Source organism: Ictalurus furcatus, chromosome 16 (assembly GCF_023375685.1).
Source record: "Ictalurus furcatus strain D&B chromosome 16, Billie_1.0, whole genome shotgun sequence".
In the NCBI taxonomy this organism is placed as follows: Eukaryota; Metazoa; Chordata; class Actinopteri; order Siluriformes; family Ictaluridae; genus Ictalurus; species Ictalurus furcatus.
Window position 1 is genome coordinate 5,867,381 of NC_071270.1, and position 23,597 is coordinate 5,890,977.

Sequence of the window (23,597 nt, forward strand, 5' to 3'; positions counted from 1 at the left end):
GCTACTGTTGTGTTGTTGAACGTGCTGAACGTGGGGCTTTTTCACCAATCACGGAGCGACAAAGAAAATCGAATTTCTCTCTTGGCCAATCAAATCGCCTCTTTCGGAGCCCTTTCAGCGAATGGCGTCCCGCGGCGCATTGTGCCGTTGGTGGGCGGAGATTGAGCGCTGCGCTGCGGGGGAAAGAGGCGCAAAACGATACGTCAACATGGGAGAAGTGATGATACGAGTTCACAAGTGAGTGTTGTTAATTTCATATTTACAACATGGCACCGCGATCATCGGCTGCTTTTACTCCGAGCTGCCGCTGGAAATGTTGCTGTAGCTGCAAAGCTGATGTGTGTCGCATATTAGTCTCTGTGGCTAGCTAGCGTCAGGCAGCAGGAAGTGTGTTTGCTAGTTAGTGAGTGAGCTAGCCAGCTAGCTTTGGGCCGAATCCCAAATTTCTTTCAATTTCCTTTGTAAGCGCACTTCATAGGGATGAAACAAGAGTTCACGACCTTGTGTAGTGTCCCATATATAGCCAGTAGGGAGTCATTTGGGATTCAGCCTTTGGTGCTTTGCTTTTAATGCCCCTGTTTAAGTTAATATGAATCAATCGATACTTCTGTTCAAGAAGTTATGTAGCTTTCTTAATTAATAATACCTGGCTAGTTCATTCGCTTGATCGGAAATGAATATAAACGAAGTTTTTTCTGGAATACAGAAAAAAAACTCTTGCTTTCAATGGACAAACTTAATATTCATTCAGTCTGCTGAATGAAGGAGCCTCAACAATGTTAATATCTAAATATATACTGTATGTACTTAGGGCTTTGGATATGGTCTTAAAGGAAGATCTCCACCGTGAAACACATGAAATATGTTTATGTTGGACGATTCGCCGTGTGTTTAGTGATTGTGGTGGTAATTTGTAGGTTGGTGCTGTGTTTTTGTTGTTCCCGGGAGGAGTTAGCGGTTGTGTCCCGCGCTGACGTCACCGGGAGGCATTTACTAGAGCAGTTACAATATGGCGCCGAAAGTCCCCATGACATCAGAATGGAAGTTTTGTGGTTTTTAGTAGGAATATATAAGCCTTAAGGTTATCTACAAGCTAGTGTGCTACAAAACAATGAGGGAAATTTGCTTTTAGAAGACATTCAAAATGTAGCAGTCTCTCTCTCTTTACCACAAGTACAAATCAACGATTCTGATGACATCATTCTGCACTTCAGCTGCTGATCAGATTTTCTGTCCAATCAAATGCTCTCCAGAATCTGAAGCGTCTCGCGCCCAACGTTATAAAAAATCACCCTGCCGAAGTCGAGCGAGAGATATGGTGCGTTTTCGGTTTTCCAAATGTAAGAAGGAAATGGCTTGAATTCATTCCCTTTATTGCTTGAGCTTGAGTCCATGGTACTAAAGGCTCTGGTATACTTAGTTTTTTTTTTTACGCGTACACTGGCCTATGCACACAGTCATATAATCGCATAGCCTTTCAAAGTATACTCCATTTGACGCGTACACAGGCGCTCCACACGTGCATTACGACAACTTGCACTACCCTTCCTGGCCGACAGGAGTCAGTACAGAGCAGTAAAGCAGGTCTGTTGTTATGAAGGATGACAACGAAGAAGAATCACAACACGAAAAACAATGCTTGGGCAATCTCTCGCCACAATTAACACACATATACAAATCCTTATACTCTTTAAGGCTAGAATCATACCTTCGCGGGTATTTTCTAACATGCATTCGTTTCCGTCTCTTCTGTTTATTCTTCGACTATGTTGAGAATCAATGGCCCTGGGTCACTCTCGCCACCTTGTGGAACAACAAAATATTGCAAAAGAATTAAATGTGCATCTGTGACCTGTTAGAAAAATGTTGTTGGGTGTGGTGTTATAATGTGTAAAATGCAAATTTCCAATAAAAGTTCTAAGATCAAAAAGAAAAATGTGGCGGTGCACATGCAGTATGCGTGTACTCTGCTGATGACAAAAATACGCTGTTCCTAGCGTACTATACGCTGTTCCTAGCGTACGCGTAAAAAGTGAAGCATACTCTGGGCTTAACTGTCAAGTACGGCTTAGTCGTACTGTGAGGTAAGCGAAACGCTATTGGCTATTTAAAAAGGGGGAGGAGCCATTCATTGTCCTGCCATGACTTTGTGTTTCAGTGGAAATTTCCTCAACACATCGAATAACACAGCACGTTTCGAGGCATTTCACAGGAAATTTTAATAGGAGAAAACATTCGAACCGTCTCAAACATAAGAGATAACTGCCAGGTCTTGGTCTTAGCTCCTAAAACGAAAAAAAGGCTCCTAAAAATAAAATAAAATAAAAAGGAGACTCACCGTTCACTCACCATTTTCCTTTAGTGTTCCACGTCATAGTAATGTGAAATATGATAGAAGTAGAAGTAGCGCAGACATTGGTGCAAACATTGAAGAACGCAACGCGGCTGTACGATGCATATGACTGTGCTGAGTTATGGCAGAGAAATGACTCTTTAGTTGGTGATTTACGAGACGACGAGCACAATGACGTTGAATTGACGGTGTTATTAGCATGCAAGTCGCAGCTTTGGAGCCTGATCTGTGCGAGCGGAGTGTAGACAACGCAATGAGATAGCTGGACAGACTGAAGGAATAAAGCACCACTGCACCACTCTCTTTATGTAGAGTTGAATTTCCACAGGAGTGTGTTAGCCAAAAACGTCAACTCAGGATTTAATCCTAAAACAAACCGTATGATCATATATTGATTATAAATATTGCTAAACAAGACATTGACTGTGAATTCTTTCCTTTCATACATGATGCTGATCCGATATAGACTTCTTATAGAAATCAAGTGTGCTCTCTGTGAGGTTATGTCTCCAAATTATTTGAAGGTACAATGGTGGCAAACTTTATGTCCTGTCTTAATGAAAGAGCAGTGTTGTGTTGGAAAAATTGGACGAAATTGGAAACTATGTCAAATGTAATTCAGTACTGCTGATTTTTGCTGATCCTGTTTAAATTCTGCCAGACACAGTTCCCTTCTAACGTGGCCTAATGTCATTTTACTGCTAAAGTTGCTTTTTTTTTGTGTTGTCCAACAGGTCTTGCGTGCACTCGTCCAGCCAGGCTGCTTAAGCATGTCCACAGATGACAGCATCTCAGAGGACGTGTCTAGCTCCGTGGCACTGAGCCATGACCCCACAAGCCCCAATGGCGGGAAGGAGAGCGAGGCCTCCGTGGTCTCCTCCGCGGACACAGTGTCGGGTCTGGCTCTTCCCGAGGAGACGGCTGTGATAACTCGACCCTCCAGCACACCAGCATGCACCATTTCCAGCAGAATAAGGTCTGTGGTGTTGAATTGTGGTGTTTTCATTCCCAGGTTATGATGAGAAATGAGGGATCTTCACGCAGTCTTGAGAGAGACCAGTGATGCTTGTTCTAGGTGGTAATGTGTGCGTGTGTGTGAGAGAGAGAAGATGTTTGTTTAGCATTTTCTGTCCAATACCCGCAAGTACGCTGGCCAACAAATTAACCACAACACAAAACAAAATCAGACACTGATTACATGCTCTGTAGAATGTACAGTATCTCACAAAAGTGAGCACACCCCTCAAATTTTTGTAAATATTTGATTATATCTTTTCATGTGACAACACTGAAGAAATGACACTTTGCTACAATCTAAAGTAGTGAGTGTACAGCTTGTGTAACAGTGTAAATTTGCTGTCCCCTCAAAATAACTCAACACCCAGCCATTAATGTCTAAACCGCTGGCAACAAAAGTGAGTTCACCCCTAAGTGAAAATGTCCAAATTGGGCCCAGTTAGCCATTTTCCCTCCCCGGTGTCATGTGACTTGTTATAAAGATATAATCAAATATTTACAAAAATGTGAGGGGTGTACTCACTTTTGTGAGATACTGTATATGTCCCGCCCCCCCGGAGGGATGGGGGACGGGGACTGCTCTACAGTAGCAGCTCATTAGCAGCACACACAGCTCACGATGACGATCCTGTGGTCCAACAACATCGGCACCGCTGGCAGTTAACCTTGACTCAAACAAGTACCACATAAATCCACAAACACAACATTTCATCATCCAGGATATCATCCTCGATAAAGGACTTCTAGGATTTTGTTCTGGGTTTTCAGATTTTGTGTTTTTAGGATTCAATTTTTTTTTGTATTGCAGTGTTTCGTTTTGTGTTTTTGGATTTTGTTTATGTTTGGGTTTTTGTTTTAATTTTTTGGTGTTAGTATTTTGCTTTTTGTTTGTGTTGGGATTTAGTTTTTTTGGAATTTAGGATTTTCTTTTGTTTTTGGATTTTGTCTTCTGGTAATTTTGTTTTGTATTTCCAGATTTAGTGTTGTTGCCATTTTTCTGCGTTGGATAATTTTGTTTTGAGGTTTAGGATTATGTTTGGGTCTGGACTTTTGTTTGGTGTCTGGCATTTTGTTTGGTGTCTGGGATTTTGTTTGTGTCTGGGATTTTGTTTTCTGTCTGGGTTTTTGTTTTGTGGTTTCAGATTTTGTTTTATTTTTGGATTTTGTCTTGTGGTCATTTTGTTTTCACCTGTGGTCATTTTGTTTTGACTTGTGGTCATTTTGTTTTGTATTTTCACATTTATTGTTGTGCTCATTTTTCTGCATTGGATAATTGTTTGGTGTTTTGGGGACTTTGTGTTATATTGTCAGATTTGGTTTTGTGTTATTGTGTTTTGTTTTGTGCTCAGACCTTTTGTGTCGGTAGTAATTTTGTTTTGTTTTATGGTAGTTTAGGTTTGTGGTTTTTCATTTCATTTTGTTTTGTTTTATTGTCAAAGTGTCTATCTCTCTGTCACTGTAATTTAAGCATGTTTTGTTTTTCCCCCTCTCCTAACGACAGGAGTCTGTGTCTCAGCAGCGCTGAGGAGTTCAGCTCAGGGAGAAGCTTGCCCTTCATCAACCCCAGTTCTTTAGAGACGCTCCGAGCATTGGTGCACGAGATCCAGAGCAGCGAGACGGACCCCGAGATCTGGAAGAACTGTGAGGTGCTCAGAGACAGATCAGCTTTGCTGTTTTGTTTGTTTGGTGATTTGGAGGCAGTGAGATACTCAGGTTTCTGGGGCATCATGTAGAGCTTCCCCAAGGACTCCTGATGAGCAGCACACACCTGATCCCGTCGCACAGGCTCCGAGGCACCACAAGTGACACGATATTAAAATGCTGCTGCAAATGCCATTTAAAAAAGGCTCTCATTCTCAGATAAGCTTTTGTAAATATGCACAATTTTTCCATTTTCTTTTCGGTTGTTAACTCTTCAATTTACTTCAATAAATCAACAACAGTGACAAAAAAATAAGGATGGAGTTACAACTAATGTATTGGAGGGTTACAGTTTTATTTTGGAGTGTCCCTTTAACGCTAATATCAGTATGTACATGTAAAAATGTCCATGTGTATATAAAGACGTATTGTCATTGGGTTGTTTCTCTCCAAACAGGGCAGGTGGCTACACCTCTTTCAGCTGGTGGAGAAGCAATACCAAGAACAAATTCTTGCTCAGCAAGATCAGTATCAGTGCCAAATACAGGTCAGTTGTATAGGAGTCGATCCTGGGAACCCTGGGCATGAGGCAGGGCCTCTCACACACACCCATTTGCACAATCATTTACATCAAGAGGCAAGTTAGTGTAGCCAATACACCTACCAGCATGTTTTTGGGAGGAAACCAGAGAACCTGGAAGAAACCTACAAAGACAAGGAGAACTTGTAAAACTTGATTGAACCAGGGACCCTAGATAGAAAATGTAAACACACACAGAAAACAGTTAGGTGTTTGGCACAACCATACAAATAGAAATTAGTAAGTAGTGAATGTCCGGACTCTTGATTCATTGCCCTCATTTTGTTTCGTTTACTAACATAACGATTTTCGCCTTTTTAATCAGCCATGCAAAATAAATGAGAGGACTGTAAATCAGTACTTTAAAAAAAAACATGCCGATTACGCTACTGTTTCCTCACAGCTCATTCAGGACGAGATCAAAGCATTATTGCAGCTACAGAAGCGGCATTGTGGTGCACATTCGAACCCCTTGGGCACAGCCAAAACTTTGGAGCCTCCAGCAGACCTGGAGAATGAAATCCAAGCTTCTCGCCCGTCAAAGGTCACAGCTAACCCTCAGGAGAGCTCAGATGAGGGCCTGGTGACTGTTCAGAGCAGCGGCTATGGCACTCTGTCCACCTGGGAACCTGGAACAACATCAGGGAGCTTGGAAGGGAAGGACGAGGTGTCGCACTCCCTTTTGGCTAAAACACAGGGGCAAGACAGTGCACCAAGCAGGACTGTGGCTTCTAATAATTCACCTCACACAACTGTGCCAAATCGTCCTGCTGACCAGCAGAGACTAAACAGGTGGGGAAACATTTCTTTTATATTTGTGCCAAGTTCCATAAAGTAGAACACTGTTATCGACATTTAGGAGACAGAATAAAAATCAAAAGAAAGAAATAAAAACGTAAGGGTTTGGACTGTTTACCAGAAGACTAAGGAGGTTCTGGTGTTTTTCTGTGACCTGTTTTTTTTTTTTGTGTGCTGTTACATCTTTCTAGTCAACCACTGACCTCCTGGGTCCAGAGGCAGAAACACAGGCAAAGAAAAAGCAAAACGGCACAAAACCGCTCACCGCAGCTGGAGGGGAGAGAAGAGGCCAAAGCAGGTGGCTCTCCTAAGGAACATATGGAACATGTGGATGAAGTAAGCCATATATTTTAGTATTAGATTTATTTAGTTTACCTTCAGTGAAGAATTTAAATTTGTGCTTCAGCTTTTTAAATACTATTTATGTAGATGAATAATTGCACTTTTTCTTGAGTAAAGGACTTGGGTACTTTTGCCACCTCTGGTCAGTATGAAAGTTTATGGCACTTTTCCACCGCACGGTACGACTCGACTCTGCTCGCTTTTTGGGGGCTTTCCACTGTGAATAGTACCCGGTGCTTTTTTTTTTTTTTTTTTTTAGTATCACCTTGGTCGAGGTTCCAAGCGAGCCTAGCCGATATTAAATGTGAGCCACGCACTGAGGAAGGAGTAAGGATTCTCCTTAACGAGTGGTTTTGTATTGTGCCTGAATAAATGTCATTTAATACATACTTTGCGTACGGTGATATTCTATCAATTGAAAATTATGTATCGGTTATCTCATTACAGATAAAAATGACAACAAAGGATTCTGTCTTAGATTTTTACATCTCGCTTGTTACCGATTTCCAAACAGGCGTTTATCGAAGTCACTCCTGAATGTTAGATTATATTATTTAATGTTAGTCATATCGAGGACTACGTAGGATCTAGAACGCCATTATTTTACATCCTTAATAGGGTCCGTGTTTAGTGAACAGGAAAAGCGGTTGGAATATGGCCTGACCGTGTATTTGTACAGGGCTTCCGTAGTACAACATTATTCCTGCGTGAAGGCGAGTGGAAGATGGCACCCAAGTTGAGACAGCACTAAACTGCAGTGGAAAAGCAAGCTCAGAAAAGTAAAGCGAGCCGAGTCGTACCGTGCAGTGGAAAAGTGGCTTTAGATGGCAGGACCTACAGTACAGTGACTGAGTTACTTTTGGTCTGGGAAGTCAGCTGAAATTCTGATTTGTCATCTCATATTCATCTTTTGATCTCAAACCCAAATCTCTTCAGTGTTTAGCAAAAACAAAAGAATTGGCCTTGCCATTCCAGTACTTTCCAAGAGAATCTAAAATCATGCTGCTGTATCTGGAAAAAAAATTCAATTAACAAATCACATCATGAGTCATATTTTGTAGTCACATACAGTATACAGTAATAGTGTGCAATTATTAAAGTCTGGGTCTGTGTGTACTCATCTGAGTCCTTGTGTGTGTGTGTGTGTGTGTGTGTGTGTGTGTGTGTGTTTTCCTTCAGTTTGGACATAGTGCCGTCTACTCGAGCCCTGCGGACCTGAAGAGAAGCGACAGCCTTGTGTCGGAAGCCTCGGGTAATCGTTGTGTAGTGAATCCAGCTCTGTTTTCGGACAGCATGTGACCGTTTTAGGAACAGATTTAATCTGTGCATTTATCAAATGGGTCATTTTGTTCAAAAGCAGTAGTAATAACATCATAACCGATCTTGTAGATGGTATTATTAATCCCGTAATCCTTATTAACAGCGATCCCAATGCCGCAGTGCTCCACCACCATGGCGTTTATTCCAAATTGCAATTTTAGCTGCTTACGATTTATTGTTTTAACGCAGTATACATTTTCATGTCTTTAAGGTCTGACCTACTGGAAATTGGAAGAAGGCGAGCTCTACCGCCCTCTACCAGACAGCTTTGAAAGCAGCTCTTTCTTCCTAATGCAGGATGTTAATCTGAGCCAGGTAAATATGGAGTATGATCCTCTTCAGACAATTCCCTGAACTGATTTTATTTTCTGAATACCATTTTTACATCCGTTCTAGCGGTGCATTAAAACTCTCTCGGCTGTTTAAACAGGTTTATTTCTAACGCAGAGCAAGCTTAATGAGGCAGATTCACATAAAATTACTAGAACATGTCATATTTGGCATTTTATTCCTCTTACAGCACGACAGTTGTTTGTCAGACAACTTGAAGTACATTTTTACCGCTGAATGCTATAAAAAGCCGGCACTGGATTAGAGGTCGACCGATTACAGATTACTCTACTGTTGGAGTAGAGCACCGATAAGCGATTGTTGGAATGATCAGTTATCAGCATAAATCCACTCCGATTCTTCGAGTTTTCCGTTTTCTCTGCTTGCGCCCGTTGAGGGAGCTGCTGAGTAGGGTTCGCTGTCATTATACAGTACGAGAGCGGCCTCTAGAGTCGACATAAAAACTATCACTGACAAGTTTTGTTGTGTCATTTGAAGTGTTTTTTTGATCCTTTGTGGATGTCTCTATTTTTATTTGTTATTTGGAGTGTTACTTTTCAGTTCAGTTTGGATGTGTATCTTTTATTTACTTTAATATTTATTAACGGTTAATATACACTACCGGTCAAAAGTTTGGAGACACGTGACTGAAATCTTTCCTCATGATCTTAAAAACCTTTTGATCTGAAGGTGTATGATTAAATGTTTGAAATCTGTGTTGTAGACAAAAATATAATTGTGCCAACATATTCATTTCTTTCATTACAAATTCATTTCATTTTTAAACGGATGACTTGGAGAGAAATATTCCGAAAAGCAGTCGATAAGTGTCCAGCGTAGGTGGGAACTCCTTTAATACTGTTTAAAAAGCATCTCAGGGAAATTCCTCAAGAAATCGGTTGAGAAAATGAGAATTTCTTTCATTAGAAAACTAACATTTTATTTACAAAAGAAATCTTATAACGGCATAATTCCCATAGTTCAATTTGTGTTATTCCAGAGTTTTGATGACTTTATTTTTATTTTAAAATGTAGAAAAAATGAAATATAAAGAATGAGTGTGTTTAAACTTTTGACTCTAGTGTATATCAATATTTATACATATGTTTCATTTAAAAAAAAGTACAGTATATTTTCATGTTCAGTCAGTACTGTTTATTGTTGTAATAAAGTTCAGTAAATTGCAGTATTTTACTGTGTGTGTTATGATTTCATTCGGTATCAGTTTTAAAAACTATCGGTCGATTAATCGGATATTGGTATCGCTAAAATCCATCGGTCTATCTCTACACTGGAGACTTCCTTCTGTTAATGTTAAATAAACATCTCCTTACAGAAAGCTCTATCATAGCATTGATTATACATTTTAATTTTTTTAAATAAATGTTTGTTATTAGTGTAAATGAAAATTTAAGGCATTCCATATTTCTCACGTTTTCCTGGAACATTTGTGAAAGAATTAGACAAAAGAGCTGTCCTTTTGCTGTCTTTCTGAATGAGGCATCTTTTACCTCAGGAGTGCAAATGGTACTCGGTTGACGGCGGGGCAATAACTACTTTTATTGTGTATGCTGAATATTACTACATGCCTAATTTTCATAAGTTAAACATCTGTTGATTGATTAATAGTGATTCCTCTTTCTTTTTTGCTTTCTTTTCTTTGTTTTTGTACCAGGTGGTATGTTATGTTATCCTGAGTGTTTTTAATTGTATATTTGTGTTGTGTGTATGCAGCATTCAGAAGATGAGGCACGCCTGTCTCTGTCTCTCAGAGAGATCTACCAGAGCAAGCAGAAGGTGGATCCTAAAGGCCAGGAGTGGGACTCCTTAATCAACTCTGATGCATCTTCGCCTCAGGTGAGCACTTAGGCAGTTTACATACCCAGTCTCACATCTGTTGTTAGGCTTGTATTCAGTTTAAAATTTGAGCAGCATTTCTATTTTCCACTCACTCCAAAAGTAGGCTGTCAGCCAATAGACATCTGGTGACATTTGCTTCTTTAGTTTGATTCTGGGAGCTGTGAAGCAGTTTTACACAGAAGTACTAGAAACATAGTTTCCATGATTACAGATATATACGGCGTAAATATTCAGCTCTGTTTTTTTACTGCCATGTTGTTCACTAAAGTGAAGGCTAACACATGCTTCCTTTCGAGATACGTGAAGCTAGGCAGCTGTGTCTTAACATACTTGCATAGTATACGTGGAGGAAATCGCTCTCTGCCGTCTTTTGCATACGTGAGCTCACAAATGCCCATGATTGGCTAGTGTTGCTGTGTGAGAGAAAGAGAGAGTATTGTTTCAATTTGTAGTTCAGGAAACTTCTACTGGAAGAAGCAGTGCTTCATGTTATTAGACTCAGATTTTCTAAGCTTCCTGTGGTGCAGATGCTGACCCTGGACCCCGGATCTCACACGAGGCAGTCAGAGCGCACGTCGGGCTTCACGTCTCCCTCGCGCTTCAGCAGCCCCACCTCGCCCATGTCGCACACCTCACACACCGTTCCCCGAGGTCACAGTGAAGACGAAGGCAGCCGGACAGCCACCATGACCCTGCAGGCCACGGGCTCGTCGGTGTACGAGCCACGCCCAAATGGCAGGAAACCGGAGGCTTCGACTTCACTGGACGACCCTGTGGTACTCTCGTTGTAAGAATCATTCCTCCTGCTTTTGTCTATTTGTTCTATTTCACCTGGCTTGTTTTCATATCTATGAATTTAGTGGTATTTACCTGATATAAACAAGAGGTTTTTCAATTGCTGTTGGAATTTGCATTGAGAATTGAGTTTAACTTTATCTAAAATGGTTCAGAGCTATTAGTTGTTTAATCAATCAATCTAACAGGGCACACCTGGGCAGCAAGAAACACCTGTCACATGTTTCAGTCTTTTTGATTGCTTAAAAACTGGTTGGGTTCAAACAAAAGGCGCCATGTTCTAAGTTGTTTAACACGTCTTTTGATCTCAAACCCAAATGTCTTCAGTGTATAGCGAAAACAAACGAATTGACCTCGCACTGTTTAATCACATTAAATCAATGTCTTTTTTTCCTGTGCTGTGTTTAATAAATCTAGCATCTACTTTATTTTGGGAATCATGGATGCTTCACCTTTTGGCTAATTTACATAAAATCTGTAGCTTGGAGATTGGAATTTTTCAGATTTGTGTATTGAGGTTCTGATTTTTTTTTAAAATTTATTTATTTATTTTTTTAAAGACAAGTGTGATGATATCACCATACAGTTTGGTAATTGGTGGTCAAAACCACAAAATTTCTGACATTGCACATGCCTTAGATGATGCATTAGATAAGTTTTGTCTTTTTTCCCTTGAGTTTGGTGGCAGGTTGGTTTCAAACTTGCCATCAGACAAGATATCCTTACCTAATTTTGAAATATGAGCCATTACTGATAACTGCAACCTGCCATCTGTTGCACATATTATTATAATGAACTGCAGAGAGATTCTAACCTTCTAATGTCAAAGGGGAAAAGGCCTAAAAGATCAAACCTATTTTTATTTCTTTCTGTTTCTAATCTGCAATAAGTAAACTACAGAGCGAAAGCTTTGATATTAAAGTCGTGTAGGATTGTTGCCTCCTGCACTAACCTGCTTGGCTTTGTTCCAGGCTGAGACAGAACCTGAGGGAGAAGCACGCACGGCACATAGCAGACCTCCGAGCATACTACGAGTCAGAGATCAGCATCCTGAAGGAAAAGCTTGATTTGGTCAATTTGCCCCTGGACATGGAGAAAAGCAATCAGATCCTGCTAGAACGGTTAGAGACCAGACTTAACTGCCTTTTTTTCCCCCCATTTCTGACACATTTTCTATTTCTGTTTGGATTTAATTTTTATTTGTAGAACCTAAACACGTACCCAAGGGGTTGTATTTCTGGGATAATTACAGTGACTGGCCCTGTCTCAGTCACAGTAATTCTGTCTTTGATGGTTATTAACAGGTGTGAACACTTGGAGCGGGCTCTTACAGAGGCTAGTATGCGCATCAGAGACCTGGAGAACAAGAACCAGCACCTGGAGAGACAGCTAGTAAGAGTCGCAACTGTCCTCCATAATGTACAGATTTGAGTTGATGGATTATGTACAGTGATGAGATGGTTTAGAAACACCGGATACAGTAAGCTGGTAAACGTGTCGAGCCAACTGATTGGATATTAGTGTGGATATTGTAAGTTAGGGACCGTCTTTAAAAAATGTGTATAATCAGACATACATCATTGCCCTAAACCCTGAATACCTCAATTACCTAATCCCTAATACAGCATTGTCTTAATCTTGAATACCTTAATTACCTAATTGGTTAATTATTAATTACCTTATATACATACCTTAATTACCTAATAGCATTGTCCTAGTCCATAACATAGCATTGTCCTAATCCTAAATACATCAACTACCTAATCCTAAATACCTCATTGTGTTAATCCTAAATACCTCAATGCCCTAATCCGAAATACCTCAATACCCTAATCCTAAACACCTCAATGCCCTAATCCTAAATACCTCAATGCCCTAATCCTAAATACCTCAGTGCCCTAAGCCTAAATACCTTATCGCTCTAATCCTAAATAACTCATCCTCATTGCCTAATTATAAATACATACTTAAAGTGTAAAACGTTAGTGTTATTGGTGTGTAAAATGCACAGTTTAAAGTGAACCCTTTTTTTTTACACTGGTCCAGATGGAGTGGCCTGAGCGTTACGATGCAGCCAGTTCCACGGTGAAGGCTCTGCAGCAGCGTCTGGAGGAGAGCAAGCAGAGCAGCAGGGAAAAAGACAACACCATGAACAAGCTGAGGAGCCGCCTGCGCCAGCTGGAGGAGGCTGTACAGAATGCCTGCAAAGAGGTGGATGAAAAAGAGGCTCGCATGAAGAAAGAGTACAAGATGCTGCAGGATGTGAGCTTATTCTTCGTCTCGTCTTATTCTTCGTCTCGATTTTAGATCACCTTAGTTTTAATGTCATGCCAATGCACAGCATATATTTTCTAATGAAGCATTACTTATAAAGGTATATCATGACTGTCTAGCCTATTATTAAGCAGTGTGTGCTTTGGTTTGAGGCTGTTTGAGGATTGTGTGGGCTTTTTTTTCTCCTTTTCAGCTGCTTCAAGAGTATGACTCATTAAGAAAAGATCATGAGGGGGTGAAGGTAATATATATTTAAATAACAACAAACAGCACAAATGAAAATGAGCTTGTTCTGAGAGAATTAATCTGTTGTTGTTGTTTTTCAGGACAAGTTGGTGTCAACTGAAAATAAACTCTCTGATGCTAATGAACAAATAGCAGAACTGAAGAGGTAGATGTAAACTCTTTTCTTACATCACATGTGAGATCCAGTATATTGTGGAAAATCAGGCTTGGAAAATGAATGAAGTGGACTTGTTTGTAAATGTTAAAATTTTTTTGTCTAGGGTCATTTCCAAACTGGAAGCACAAGTGAAGCAGCTGGAATATGAGAACATGAGTAAAACTCGCCAGGCTTGGCACAGCCACTTGCAGCCTTCAGGAGCTGGGTAAGAGATTTATTCCATGCCTGCTATTCAGTCTGTTAAATAATACCAACATGGATTAGAGTTTGATTAGAGAACTATTCAAACCCCTTCATTTCCCCATTTTCTTATGGTGCAAGTTCATTTTGTCTTTATTTTTTTTCAAGAAACAATAATGAAAAGGCAAAAAAACAGGTTCTCACCAAGATATCTAATATATATACATATATATATATATATATATATATATATATATATATATACACACACACACACACACACACATCATTTTTGAGATGTTTGTAGATAATATATAGTAGTAATCTTAGTGTATATCATAGTAGCTTTTATTGTACTCTCAATAATCTCTGTAGTAATTCCCCTTCAGCTTATTCCACCATCCTGATCTTCTACTTTCACCAAGCAAAAGGCGTCATGACCTGGAATGTGGCTCAAAGAATCCTGGCGTTTCAGAGAAAGGAGGAATAGGAAGAGGGTACGGCTTTAATTACTGACAGATCATTGCTTCATTAGTAAAAAAGATTTGATTTAAAATACAGCAAGCGCTAAATGTAGTAAGGTAACCTTTCCTCAAGTGTTCATTTTGTTGTATCTGAGAGAAACTGCTTTGCCTTTGCATTCGCACAAAATGGCTAAAAGATTTTTCATCCATTGCAACTTATTTAGTGACGGTGCTGCTGTGCTGTACCACACAGTAGAATTTATTTCAGTGCTCGGTGCTAATACTGACCAACAATAACGAAAGCCGATACCAACAGAAGAATTGTATTCTGTGACGATATGTGGCAACACTCCACTGACGTGACTGGCCTCTTCCCCTCATAGCCGCCCTTCACCTCCGGAGAGAGAGCAGACACACGAGGAGCCGACAAGGAGAGACGTGTTACTGACCCCCATGATGAAGGCTCTGATTCAGATGGAGGACACCAAAGCCACAGAGGGGCGGGTTCTGACAAAAACTCACTGCGGCTCTCCCAGTAAGACGCACATGTTTCACAATAGGGCTGCAACTAATGATTATTTTCATAATTGATTAAGCGTAAACAGACAATACTGAACAATTTACAAAGACGCAGAAAATAGGTAATAATAACAGAATAACGTGACCTAATACAACAAGGACAAATAATATATTCTGAGGAAGTATAGTAGAATGCGAGTATGAATCATTGTGAACTTGTTCATGATTTGTCATAAACAATATTTATCATAAACGATATTTATGATTTGTGTACTGCACAGTGTGATATCAGCATTGCAGGGCTCTACAGTGCGATCATTTCACTCGCATTTGCGACTGAGAAGTTCTTTGTGCGACTGTGAATAAATATTTATTCGCACCGGTGCGAGTGACCTGTTTGGAGTTGTATAATACAATCGGAATAAAAACTAAAACTCCAAAATGCATCTACACCGCGCAACAGTTACTTTCACCCTGCTCTTCATCTCCTCAGTCAACCGAACAAGTGTGTAAATACTGCAGAGAAGCCATTATGATGACGAGAGTAACTCTGTACATCATCTGCTTCTCTCAACTTCCCGATCTCACAAACCGCCATCTTTTATTGATCCCGCAAAATTACCTGCACGTGCGACCTACTCGTGTAGAGACAGCGGTAAATTAATAATAATGCTAACGCTACAAGGTGGGTTTTAATTCAAACTTCTTTATTCAATAAGTTCTCACAAATTATAATCAAGAGTAGCAACTGTTCAGTCTGTAAACATACAGTACGCTACCGCTCTCCTTCACTCTCTTCACTAACTCGTCCCGGCTCACACGCACAGCGCATTCACTTCATTTAAACTCACGGTTGCCAGATATGACTAGAAAAGTCAACTCCAGTTTCCATGTTCTGATTTAAATGTGTAATAGTGTACCTTTAAATATATTTAAGAGGAGCAGACTTCAAACCCTGAACATTGAGGTTTATTGTATTTGTTTACAAGGTGGAACAGGTTAACTGTTGTTGTTTTTTGCATACAGTCTGTAAAATTAACTGAAAATATTAAATTTAGTTTATCAGAAGGTAAATTAATGTGTCATGGCTCACACTATGTTCCTAAATTCTGTCATAATAGACAAGCTCAAGTTTTCTCATGACTACTTGTGTGTTATATTGTGGCACATTTAACGTTACCATCTCTAAAAAACAAAAAAACAAACTAAACTTCAACCGTGCCCCAAAATTTTTGACTGTCCTCCTAAATTTATGTAATTAGGAATACAAGTGCTCCTAAAAGAAATTGTTACTGTAGAGCCCTGCATTGTGCAGTGATATAGTAATTTGTACACTGTTGTACAAATACAGAATGTGATTAGGGTTTCAGCGCCAAGTGTGTGCTGTAGTTAATGAGGGCCACTGGGGGGAAAATCTGTCTGTGTGACGTTTTTTTTTCTTTCTTCTAAATTTGAGTGCTTTGGGGCTTCCGTTCAAGGTAACGTTGTAACATGTGATGTCCACACTAAACATTTTTTGTCTTTCTGACCCTGCTGTCATATTTCTGAAACTAGGAGATTCATAGTTGATCTGCCTATGATCCCCTCTTCACACAAAAGGTCAACAGTCGAGTGCACGTCTGTAGGACGAAATGAAAAGTAATTAATAGCAACAAGAGTTTTAGTGTATTAGGTTTTAACGAAGTTTCTTTGTAACAAACATGTAAAAACCAGGGAGGATGCTAACTTTCGCCCTCTACTGTACGACTCGTTGATGCACTCGTTTTGTTGCAGTCTAATTGTGTGTTGCAGGATTAGGAAGGAGAACCACACAAGCCTTTGCAGACAGTGTAAGAGCTTTTGATGAGGAAGCTCAATATATTTATTGTCCTCGTGTGTGTGTGTGTGTGTGTGTGTGTGTGTGTGTGTGTGTGTGTATGTGTGTGTGTGTGTGTTGCATGGTTAGGAAGCAAGAAACCCACAGTGGCATTTGTGGACAGTGTAAGAGAGTCTTTACTCGAAAGAGGTGAAGCTGTGCTTCGACCTCAGAGAAGTCTTTCTCCAGAAGGCCATCGCTCTTCATCTCTTCCCCCCAGAGCACAAAGAGCAGGTCCTCCATCCACACCGAGTAAGAAATCCATGCCACATTGCTGAATAATCTATAAAAAGATATTGCTCAACTGATATTACACCAAAGACAAAAAGATCAGTTTACATTTTAACATTCAATCAATAAATTGGGAAAAAAAAGAAGAAAAATGGACATAGAAAATGATACAGTACATGCCCCACCCCTTCCCTTTTAAAGCCATGTAGCATTTTTTAAACCAGTGGTGAGTGTATTATAATAAGGTGAATACTATTTTACTATATTACTTTTGGATTGAGAGTGTCATTAGAAGCTGACTGTTAAAGGTGGTTCCTCATTTGGTTTTCATCTTTTCCTTTAAACTATTTTAGCGAAGAGAGAAACTCTACTTTTTCCGCTCTCTGCAAAGTCCAGTCCCAAGCGATGCCCGACAGAGAATGTATCCACCGCGTTCGGTCGTCCCATGCATTGCCAACAGCACCTGCACAACAGGTATGTGTCTAGTTTGACAAGGTTTTACTGCTTATATTCTTTTACTATGAACAGCATCTTACTGGCTCAAAAGTGAACCGATTTCTGGGTTTTCTATAGAAGTTGTGCTTTCTGTGGTTTCAGGTTTGATTTGCACTTTGATCAAACTAGTCTCGGCTCATCGCTGCCATCTCGGCGCAGCTCAAGGACAAGACTGCAGCTCACGCCAGAAGGTAGTTTTGTTTTTTTCAGACGTATCTATACATGGTTAAATATTTTATCAAAGCATCATGCAGGCTGATGTAGAGCAACACTAAGATCAGTAATATCAACAAATACACCCAAGTCCTAGTTCCTCTCGATTTGTTGTTATTGTTTTACGGAAAATAAAATCGGTGACGTTTTTCAGTTCTTTTGAAAATACAAATGTGGGACAGAGGTTGCTTCTTTTTCCATTTTATGCTTAAGATTATTGCTACATGTTTAGCAGTTATACTACAGTGCTGTTGAAGCTGTAGATTAATTTTCTACCACAGCAGCTCTGACAGTAGTGCTGACTGCAAAGAAAGAAATACAGGTCTATATTAATGCACTCGCACTAATATGATTCTATAGTAACAACTTGGGGATTATTACTTTATTACTATTATTACAATATTACACTCCACATAATCTAAGACTATTGAATAAACAGAATGAAAAAACAACACCTTGCTATTATTTAGCAAGGAAAAGCTTTTAATCATTGATATGTAAGGACGAACTGAGAAAGAGAACGAATGAAATGAATGACAATTTATCGCTGCTATAATGTATACTGGTAAAAAAGTACAATCTGTTCTTTAATTCATAGAGATGTAATTGCTGTGGTATACAAATTGCTTTGGGACATGCTGTTATAGGAAAACATCACACCACCCCTGTCGTTGATTATTCTCCTATATACAACAGTACGTCCTGTTGAGTTTTATTCCTTACTAATACATGAGTAGGAAATGTGTTATGAACCTGCAAAGAATTACTTTTTTTTTTTTTTTAGCAACCCAAACCATATTCCTTCCATGTGAGAATTATGATATAAGATGTAATGGCCTGACAACATTATGAACAAGGATTTTACCACTTTTCCACAGATAAAACTCGGACTCACTCGGCGTCGGCACAGGCCGTAGAGAGCAGTGAATCTGAGGAGCAAGAGGTTGCAGACCCAGAGCTGCTGACCCACAGCAACGAGAATGAAATCATCCTCCCTCGTGTTCAGTCTCTAGCCGACGCTGAGAAGCTGTTTGACGAGCTCACGCAGGAGAAACAGCAGGTGAGCCCGGAATTCACTCTTTTCCTCATTTTTGGCTTTCTTTATGCTAGGCAATCAAAAAATATATATATATAAATTTCCCCCCTCTCATTTTAGAATAATAATAAAGTCATCAAAACTCTGGAATGTTGTGAAAAAAAAAAAAACACATCCAAAATAAATTATGAAATATTTTAGCATCCTCAAAGTAGATGCCCTTTTTTGCCTAGAATTTCCAGAAATGTATTCTTAGCATTTTCTCAGCCGATTTCTTGAGGAATTTCCCTGAAATGCTTTTTAAACACTATTAAAGGAGTTCCCACCTACGCTGGGCACTTATCGACTGCTTTTCTGAATATTTAGCTCCGAGTCATCCATTTAAAAAAATCTTATCTTTTTTTTTTTTTGCAAATAAAATGTTAGTTTTCTAATGAAAGAAATGAATATGTTGGCACGATTATATTTTTGTCTATGACACCGATTTCAAACATTTGATCGTACACCTTCAGATCAAAAGGTTTTTAAGATCATGAGAAACATTTCAGTCGAGTGTCTCCAAACTTTTACCCGGTAGTGTATATGTGTATTTGTGTGTGTATATACAGAGAGAGCTGGGATGTGTATGAATGAGTAGTAATGTTTTGAAAGCTGTCTGTGGATTTTACGGATTAGGACACAGCAGCTAACATAGCACGTGGCACCTAATTCATAACAACACCATGGCCATTGCCGTTTATTTGCCCTTTTGATCGGGACAGTCAAGTTTTAATCAACATGACGTACCAGCACAGCCACCTGGTATAAATGGGCCTCTCTTTCAAATAAAAAAACAGTAGCAATATAAAGGCTCAGTTTTGGACATCTACATCATCTTATCTGCTGTTAATGGCTTAAAGTGGATTGTTTTTTTATTTCCTTTTTTACTTTTGGGGAACCAAGAAGAAGAGCACTACCAATGGTCGTAAGTAAAACATATACAGAATGCTGTGAAGGAGATTATGGGGCTGATTTTTTTATTTTTCATTTTCTAGCCCAGACTATACATTCACACAGCCTATCAGTGACCGTCATGTCAAGTGACTACACTTGGTGAAAGACCGCTAATCAATTTCAGTGATTGAGAAAGCACAATAAATAAAAATGCTGTCAACATGAAGGAGAGGTAGATTTTTCAGTGGGGGTGTTCACGTGTAATAGTTTTTTGCCTATGTCGAGAACCCGTGCTCAGAATAGGCATAAAATACAACATTTTTGCCGTTCAATATTCTGATCGGCCGTCACTGTGTACTGGGAAAAATAACATAAGATCCCGATAGCATCAAAATAAGTTTGACAGAGTTTCATTTCCATCCGCTAATATTTAGAGAGGTTTGCTGTTCGTGAAGTCATTGTTTCTGTTCTGTTATACTTCCCCCAACAATCTGGTGAGTGGCAAAGTGTTACGGCTCCCTGTGACTGGTTAGGCTCATACTGAGACTGAACACATGGCCCAAAAGCACATCAGCACGTCTCACCCACTGGCTCTGTCTTCAGCGCCATGGCTCCAGTCCATCTCAGCACATCATCTCTGTACATTTCCCCTACGTAACCTGCCAGTTCTGTTCTAATTTATAATCTCTAATTTTAGCCCAGAGTCTTTCCCTCCTGCCTATTAAAGCTGAGAAGTGCTAATTCAAAGCTATGTTGTTCCAGCTGTCACCCATCACCGGCCACTTTGTTCACTTTCTGATGCCTCAATGTCAAAATATTTATTTCAGTTCTTTCCCACAGATCGAGGCAGCGCTCAGTCGCATTCCTGGGGCTGGAGCCAGGGTCACCTTGCAGACCAGGCTGGATCAGGTACACATACAGACGAGTACTAAAAACTGAACAGGACGTAGGAACCAGATGAGAAAAAATAAGTTACAAATAGAATATGTTTAGATATGAATAGTGTAAAAAGTTTTCCTCACCCGATCTGCACATTCTATAAATATGTAAGGAATAAAACATCACAAGGTGTGCCGTTATAGGAAAATAATCAAGGACAGGGTGGTGTGATGTGGCCATGCTCAACTCGAGTGGAGTTAGTGTTACCACTGGTTGATTCTTTTCCTACAACAGCATGTCTTAGGCATTGTTTTATTCCTCTTACACAACAATTTACCAGCAATTATATTTTTATTAAATAAAGATCATGCTTTTTATCTATCTGTAGTTACAGTCAAAATAATTCCACCCCCATTGCAAATCAGATTTATTGTCAAAATGTACAGACTTTCAGCTGTTTGTAATGAACAAACCAAACAAAAGCAATTGAAATAGTTCAACACAACGAATGCTTCAAGTGGTTTCCCCAAATTCAACTGAAAAGGCAACTTATAATGATTTCTCCAGTCTCAAAATTATTCAACCCCCTGAATAGAATCTCTCACAACAGCACAAATATAATAACAGGTGTTGTCTCAAGCACATCTGCAACTAATCAAGTGCTTCATTAGTCGCACCAGGTGTGCTTGAGCTGGAACACATGAAATACTTGAACTGGCTAAGGGGAGAAAATATATGAAATACCTGAACAGGGCAGAAAAAGGAAGCTATCAACAGCTGCAAGCAGATTTCTGAGATGATGTTGTGAAAAACCCTGGAGTGACTGCAAAAGACTTGCAGCAAGACTTGGTAGCAACAGACACCGAGGTTTCAGTGAGCACAGTAAGGCATGTACTAAACGCAGAAGGTTTCCATGCCAGAACTCCAAGACGTACACCACTACTGACCCAAAAGCACAAGAAAAGTCGGCTCAAAGTCATATAAATAAACCACAGAAGTTTTAGGATTTTTTTCTGTGGAGCGATGAAACAAAACTTGGAACTTTTCTGCATGATGGATCAGCGGTACGTCTGGAGGAAGAAGAATGAAGAAATAAACATCTCTTTAAAGAAAGTGTCCTCATGCCAACAATTATACGGTCATTGTTAACGAGTTGTTACTGCAGAAATGCTAACATTAGAACGAGCACATTAATACAGACCGTTTGATTTTTACAGTGGGGAACTACAGTACTGTCAGAGCTGCTGATATAGAAAATTCATCAGCACCTTCTGACCAAATCAGAATCATGAATTTTCCAGCTCTGCAGAATAAATGCGTCACCATTGAGGGATGCAAACTTCTGCACTCAGCTGTTCACTTTGCTGTTTGTTTTATTTATGAGATATTACCTTTGTGGCCATGTTTATTAAAATGTTTCGTGGTCTTTAGGCGTCATTAGAGAACCGCTTGGAACAAGTGAACCGTGATCTGGGATCCATCCGTATGACTCTGAAACGATTCCACGTTCTCCGCTCCTCTGCCAACATATAGCGAGCAGCCGCTTACCTCTTCTAAGGATTGTACAAGGTCTCCGACTGGGACACAGGACTCTTCCACTGTACATAATACAATGTTCAATATTTCTACTTTTGCTATGGTAGGAGATTATTTTTTATGTTTATATGATATGTTTTAATATGCAGTACAGAAACTGATTTTTAAAGTATATTTTAATACACAGATTTGTAAAAAAAAAAAAAAAAAGAAAAGGAAAAATGTACTTTTTTATGTCATGAAAGTATGTTGTGTGCTCGACTCATTCAGGTTGACTTTTTCATTTTGCTGCAGAAACAATGAACGGCAAAAAAAAAAAATCAGCAGAACAGGACATTTACAGTGTTGTTTTTTTAATTTCTGAATTAATTTCACAGTTCATTTCACTGTTTATTTTTAAACTCTTTTTTTAAAATTCCAGTTGTACTTGAATTTTGTTTATTTATTACTTTTTATCCAGCAGGTTTTTATATTTTTGTTGGTATTTTGTTGAGCCATTTTGCTTCCCCTTTTCCTGTGCCATATGTGAATATTTTATAATACATCTCGTAGAGTTTAGTTACCTTTCTGTGTCATTTCATGAAGGATCGACCAGCGCTCCCACACTTGCAGTTCCTATACCCGTTCTTCCACTTCTCTTTTAGACATTCCACCCATTACTTTTATTACCTCTTTCCAAACCACACGGACTGTTTATGCACTCTTTTACGAGGCAGGAACTTTGTCACTTCGAGATGTTTTTGCCACTTTGAACAGAATGCCTTTGTAGTGCATGGAAAATTGAAAGAATTTAAAATAATTCAGTTTAATTCTCATGAATTAAGCTCTGTCATTCCCTGTAGATCTCTGGATCACTATTTACTCTTGCACCAAGCACCTCAATAAAAGTACTTCAAAATGCAAAACCAACTGTTGCAGAAATTCAGTTGTTAACGGTTTTGCGTTAGAAAAATGGGAATTGAAATCCAGAGAGCCACTGCTGCGGCCCTGGAGAGATGTCCTTAAAGCTCAACTACTCGGCTCTGTTATTGGATTGTATTCAGTTCTAAGATGCAAAGCTTTTTCCATATTAATGAACGTAAATGCTCTGTTCTTGTCATTACACTGCTGAAGTGATTTTGTAGGGCTCCTAGTAATAGGATTTTTAAATACTTTTATTGACCTACAAAGCATTAAATGGTCTTTGGCCTAAATATTTCAAGGATCTTATTAAAGCTCCTCCTGCTTAGTTCACTTAGAAGACTAAAGCTTTTTAGCAGGAGTTTTATAGCATTGCCAAGGCAGAATAGTTTTCTGTCAAAAGTGCAGAAATACTTGGTCAATGTTGCCAATTTATGTTTACTTCACTTTCTTTATATCCTTTTGTGATTGCTTTTATTTCCTGCCTATGTATATATTATATTATTATTATATGCCTATACATCGATCATCCATAATATTAAAACCACGGACAGGTGAAGTGAATAACATTGATTATCTCGTTTCATTGCCACCAGTCAATAGGTGAGATATATTGGGCAGCAAGTGAACAGTCAGTTCTAGA

The 23,597-nt window shown here is 39.3% G+C and overlaps 1 protein-coding gene and 1 long non-coding RNA gene across 3 annotated transcripts; one reads left to right on the forward strand and one right to left on the reverse strand.

Moving 5' to 3' along the window:
* The first annotated feature begins 155 nt into the window (after window positions 1–155).
* On the forward strand, window positions 156–22,070 carry LOC128620777 (M-phase phosphoprotein 9). Of its 2 annotated transcripts, XM_053646061.1 has the most exons (24): window positions 156–237; window positions 3,088–3,329; window positions 4,872–5,016; window positions 5,469–5,558; window positions 5,995–6,383; window positions 6,581–6,725; window positions 7,911–7,983; window positions 8,263–8,366; window positions 10,116–10,238; window positions 10,769–11,028; window positions 12,008–12,157; window positions 12,341–12,428; window positions 13,083–13,298; window positions 13,504–13,551; window positions 13,637–13,701; window positions 13,817–13,918; window positions 14,283–14,390; window positions 14,741–14,892; window positions 16,822–16,983; window positions 17,316–17,436; window positions 17,560–17,648; window positions 18,549–18,730; window positions 20,480–20,548; window positions 21,950–22,070. In XM_053646061.1, the coding sequence occupies exons 2-24, from the start codon at window positions 3,124–3,126 to the stop codon at window positions 22,049–22,051; spliced, it is 3,189 nt and encodes a 1,062-aa protein (XP_053502036.1). In that variant the 5' UTR covers window positions 156–237; window positions 3,088–3,123; the 3' UTR covers window positions 22,052–22,070. The 2 variants fall into 2 exon arrangements, with proteins under 2 accessions (XP_053502036.1, XP_053502037.1); XM_053646062.1 differs by lacking the exons at window positions 18,549–18,730; window positions 20,480–20,548; window positions 21,950–22,070 and adding an exon at window positions 18,269–18,440.
* On the reverse strand, window positions 18,728–22,342 carry LOC128620779 (uncharacterized). The gene is made up of 3 exons (XR_008388180.1): window positions 22,282–22,342; window positions 21,263–22,116; window positions 18,728–20,574 (listed from the first exon to the last, which is right to left on the reverse strand). It is a non-coding gene; the product is annotated as an uncharacterized LOC128620779 (long non-coding RNA).
* Window positions 22,343–23,597: the final 1,255 nt, after the last annotated feature.

Excerpts from the sequence above, each read along its gene's own strand:
- LOC128620777 (XM_053646061.1), top strand. The coding sequence starts at position 3,124 with ATGTCCACAGATGACAGCATCTCAGAGGACGTGTCTAGCTCCGTGGCA. Across the intron at positions 11,029-12,007 it reads GACCCTGTGGTACTCTCGTT|GCTGAGACAGAACCTGAGGG; the intron begins GTAAGAATCATT and ends GCTTTGTTCCAG. Across the intron at positions 17,437-17,559 it reads CAACAGCACCTGCACAACAG|GTTTGATTTGCACTTTGATC; the intron begins GTATGTGTCTAG and ends CTGTGGTTTCAG.